The 4,272-nt window shown below is 52.4% G+C and overlaps 1 protein-coding gene across 1 annotated transcript; it reads right to left on the minus strand.

Moving 5' to 3' along the window:
* Positions 1 to 416: 416 nt before the first annotated feature.
* IL12A (interleukin 12A) lies at positions 417 to 3,542 on the minus strand (the record flags this gene model as incomplete). The annotated part of the gene is made up of 5 exons (XM_082003746.1): positions 417 to 584; positions 1,524 to 1,628; positions 1,725 to 1,766; positions 1,891 to 1,998; positions 3,192 to 3,542. The coding sequence occupies 5 exons, from the start codon at positions 3,540 to 3,542 to the stop codon at positions 417 to 419; spliced, it is 774 nt and encodes a 257-aa protein (XP_081859872.1).
* Between the last annotated feature and the right edge of the window lie 730 nt (positions 3,543 to 4,272).

Raw genomic sequence — 4,272 nt, forward strand, 5'->3', positions numbered from 1 at the left:
GGAGAAGAAAAAGAGTCGCCACAATTTTTATGCAAACTTTAATTTCATTAGGCAATAAATAGAATAAATAAGGAATATCATCATAAATAAGTTGATTATTATAAATACGCTTCAATTTCTGAAAACGACAGCCGAATAAATAAACGAGTTAAGTTGCAGCTGAGTGTTCGGTGGTTTGAGAACATCTTGGTGCTACGATGCAGCTTATTTTCTAGAAATCTAGAAGTTTAACACGATAGCTTACAAGGCACTGACAACAGCTCGCTAAAACGTGGTATGTAAGAAACCCTGTGCAACACTCAGCGCTTGGTTCCTAAAAAGCCCCCAAGCACCCCGCAGGGTATTGACCCTATTTTTTTTTCACCCAAAACATCCTTAGGTCAAATTTATACCCGAAGTGCTGGAGCGCCGGGCGCTCACAGCGAGCTCTCCGGAGAGGTCAGGTAGTTCATCACCCTGTTGATGGTGACGGCGCGGATTCGGAAGGCGTGAAGGATGCTGCAGAGCCTCATCCTCTCCTTGAAGGAGGTCAGCCCCGCGCCCGCCGGCGGCTGCGGCACGCTCCCGCTGCTGGGCGTCAGGGCCTGGGAAGAGGCGGGGGGTTACGAGCTATCGCCAGGTAAGCGGCTAAAACAAAAACCTCTTTAGATTTTTCACCCCCCCCCCGAGTGAGAAATGGCAAGATTTAGGAATAAGAATGTATCCTTAGGAATGAAAAATGTGAAATATTTAGTGTCGCAATTAATAGACTTAGGATAAAATGTGAAATATTTAATGGTACAATTAGTAGACGTAGGGTAAAATTTGAAATATTTAATGATATAATTAATAGACTTAGGAGGCACATCTGTACTTTCCTTGAGACAAAAATGTCCATTCCTGTACAAAGGCTCTTTCTGCCCAAGAATAAAGATGCTTTTTGAATAATAGGCCCACAGCCGGCTTTGTCTGGTGACCCCTTAGACTGGGCTCATCCGCCCATGGCCAGGCTGTCAGGAGATGCTGTGTCAATACAAAGGCAATTAACTTTTTTTTTTTAAGTAACTTTTGTTAAACAAACAAACTTTTAATATCTATTCCCTGAACTCAGTAATAATATTTATCAAAATTCACACATCCTGTTTCATATTCAGTATAGCAGGTGTATCGTATTTCAGTTTTTGGAAGAGAAGTAGAGCGATGTCCCTGTATCCTTCTCCTCTATTTTTCAGTTCTCTGAGGAACTGGCAGAAAATTCTGTAGCCCATCTCCTCGTGAGACCGGAGCAGTGTGAAAGAAGGAGGGTGGCTAAGGAGCCAGACATCTGAGTCCTGATATGTTGATCACACCAGCAAGGCAAAAATACGCAGCGAGACACATAATTCATAAAAACCAAGTCCCTTCTAGGAAAAACAGTAAAAATCTTTAAAATTACCAGCCTAAAGAAAGGTCACGATTTGACTGACTACAGAACAGAGCGCGCTGGATTAAATCCTCTTGTTTAAGACAGAAATGGTAGAAAGGAAGGAGACAGAAATACTTACTTTCATCATTTCATCGATAGTTGCCAGCACCGTCTGATCGTTGAAGTTTTTCAGCTCCGCCCTGTAGGCATTCAGATCCTGATAGATGCCCTGAAGGCATTTACTCTGCAAAAGCCAGAATTACGAGGAAATGTGGGAATCTGTTAAACACCTTAAACACAAGCAAAAGAGAGGGGTTGTTTCAGGAAACTTGCGATTTACCATATCAAAAGTAGATTTTTCCAGTGCCGGACAGTTTCCAGTCTGCAAATTAAACAAGAAATGAGACGTGGTGATTTTGTAGAAGTGTGAATTATACAGCTGTTCCAATTATACAGCTGTTCCATGAAAATATGATGCTGAAACTTGATTTTTTTTTTTTTTTTACCCCTGGGTCCTCAGATGTGCAAGCTTTTATTGTGTTGATTTGATTCTTTGTGATATCTTCAAGATCAACCTCTTCAAGGGTACATTCAAATCCCAGGGTGCCAAGCTCCTGTGTTAAAAAGGGAATAAAAAAGGGTCATTGACTCAGCTTCAGGGTACCATACATATATATAAAAATAAATATACACAATTATACGCCATGCACCACATCTGTCTGAGCTTAGCTGAATCCTAGGAATGAGGCTGTGTGAGGACTATGGTTAAATGCAAAAGACAGCAAGTAGACTAAGGACCGAAATGCACGTGGCAGTTGTGTTTAACGGGAATAAGGTCAGGCTTTGCAGATTTGTTTTACATGTCGTTGCGAATCACACTGTCTCCATTACTTTAAGTTATTCTCTCAGACATTAACTCTATTGAGGATTTTATGTCGCTGTAGTTTCAAATGTACAGCATCTCTTAGAAAGTGAAAAATAGCAAATACCATCTGCATAGAGATTTATCAGCGCCTGCTGACCCACTGCAGGTGTGGAACCACACACCTATTTAGTGGCGGAGGGTTTTGTGGTCCTCTGAGATGAAGCTTGCAACAATAGCCAGGAGTTTTAGCAAAAAAAAAAACAAAAAAAAAACCCTTGGCACTACTGCCTGGGGGTTTTAGTGTGGAAAGACGCCACAGCACTGAACTGACAACACCAGCAACAGCATGTGAACGCGACAAAAAGTCAGGAGCTGGTATCTCCTGAGCCAGCTCTGCAGCGGCCCGTGAGAAAGCGCGTTCAGAAACGAGAGCGCTCAGCGCGGCGGCTGCCGTGCGGCCAGCGCCGAGGACGGCGTGCGTGTCTCTGAGCGGGCAGTGAATGGGGCTTGAGAAAGGCACCCGAGCAAGTCCCCATCCAAAAGGGCTGGTCAGGGGAGGCATGAAAGCAAAGCCCAGGCACAGAGTCTTAAAGGGAGCCTACAGAGAGCATCCACCCTCCGGGGTGCCCTCGCCAGCCCATCACCTCCTCCTGGGTGCCCCCGCCAGCCCATCACCTCCCGCCTGGGTACCACCATCACCGTCCTCCTGGGTGCCCCCGCCAGCCCATCACCTCCCGCCTGGGTACCACCATCACCGTCCTCCTGGGTGCCCCCGCCAGCCCATCACCTCCCGCCTGGGTACCACCATCACCGTCCTCCTGGGTGCCCCCGCCAGCCCATCACCTCCCGCCTGGGAACCACCGCCGCGGCCACCGCCCCCCCGGGTGCCGTCGCTGCCCCGCCACCGCCCGCCCGCCCGCCTCCCCCCGCCGCCCCGCAGACCTGCAGCCGGTGGAGGGAGGCGTTGGCGGCCGCCAGCAGCTCCCGGGAGCGGCTCGGCCCGTCGGCGAGGCGGGGGCGGGGGGGCGGCGGCAGCGCGCGGGCGGGGGGCGGCAGGGCCAGCGCCAGGCAGAGCGCGGGCAGCAGCGCCCAGGGCCCTGCCCGCTGCCTGCAGCGCCGGCGCGCGACGCTAGGGCGCGCTGCCTGCCCGCTGCTGCCCGCCGTGCCGGGGGGAGCGGTGCCGGTGCCGCGGGCCGTGCCGGTGCCGGGGGGAGCGGTGCCGGTGCCGCGGGCCGTGCTGGTGCCGGGGGGAGCGGTGCCGGTCCCGGGGGCCGTGCTGGTGCCGGGGGCCATACTGCTGCCGGGGGCCGCGGTGTTGCCGGAGGGAGCGGTGCCGGGGGCCGTGCTGGTGCCGGGGGGAGCGCTGCCGGTGCCGACGGGGCCGCGCCGGTTTTTATAGGGGCGGCGGGCGCGGGAGTTCCCCCTCTTCTCCTTCCCCTCTCCAGCCGCCGCCCGGTGAGCCGGGCCGGGGGCCGGCAGCACTCATCCCGAGAGCGGCCCCGGGAATCCCGGCACGGCGGGGGCGGCGGGGCGGCCCGGCCCGGTGCTCCTGCCCCCGGGGCCGCCGCCGGCGCCGGGCTGAGGGTGCTGCGGGGCGGTCGGGGCACGCGTGGAAGTGCTCCGCTCAGGACTGTGCCCTTCGCATGGCACGCAGATAAGCTTTTCCATTTCCACCCTCTTTATTCGTAAAAGCTGTAGCGATGAGACGTCCTGAAGGAACAGGCATGAAAACCCGCCTGGAAACTTGCTTTTTGCTGATACACTTGGTGTAGTCGCCAGGTGTTTCGGCGTTCGTACTGCGTGTGGCCGTCCTTAGCCTGGCCAAAAAGGCTGTAAACTTTTCTGTCCGCTGTGAAGTCAACTTGGAAAGGAGCAGGATGAATCAAGAGTTTTATATTGCATTTTCAGATTCTTTTTTTTTTCATTGACATCTTATTTCCCATAAGAAGGCTGTGCAGAGACTTAATTTGCTAGAATACCAGCGCTGCATAATTTTCCAGTCTCACTGTGTGTTTTCCATTCC

Source organism: Phaethon aethereus (genome assembly GCF_964289735.1).
Source record: "Phaethon aethereus genome assembly, chromosome: 9".
Lineage (NCBI taxonomy): Eukaryota > Metazoa > Chordata > Aves > Phaethontiformes > Phaethontidae > Phaethon > Phaethon aethereus.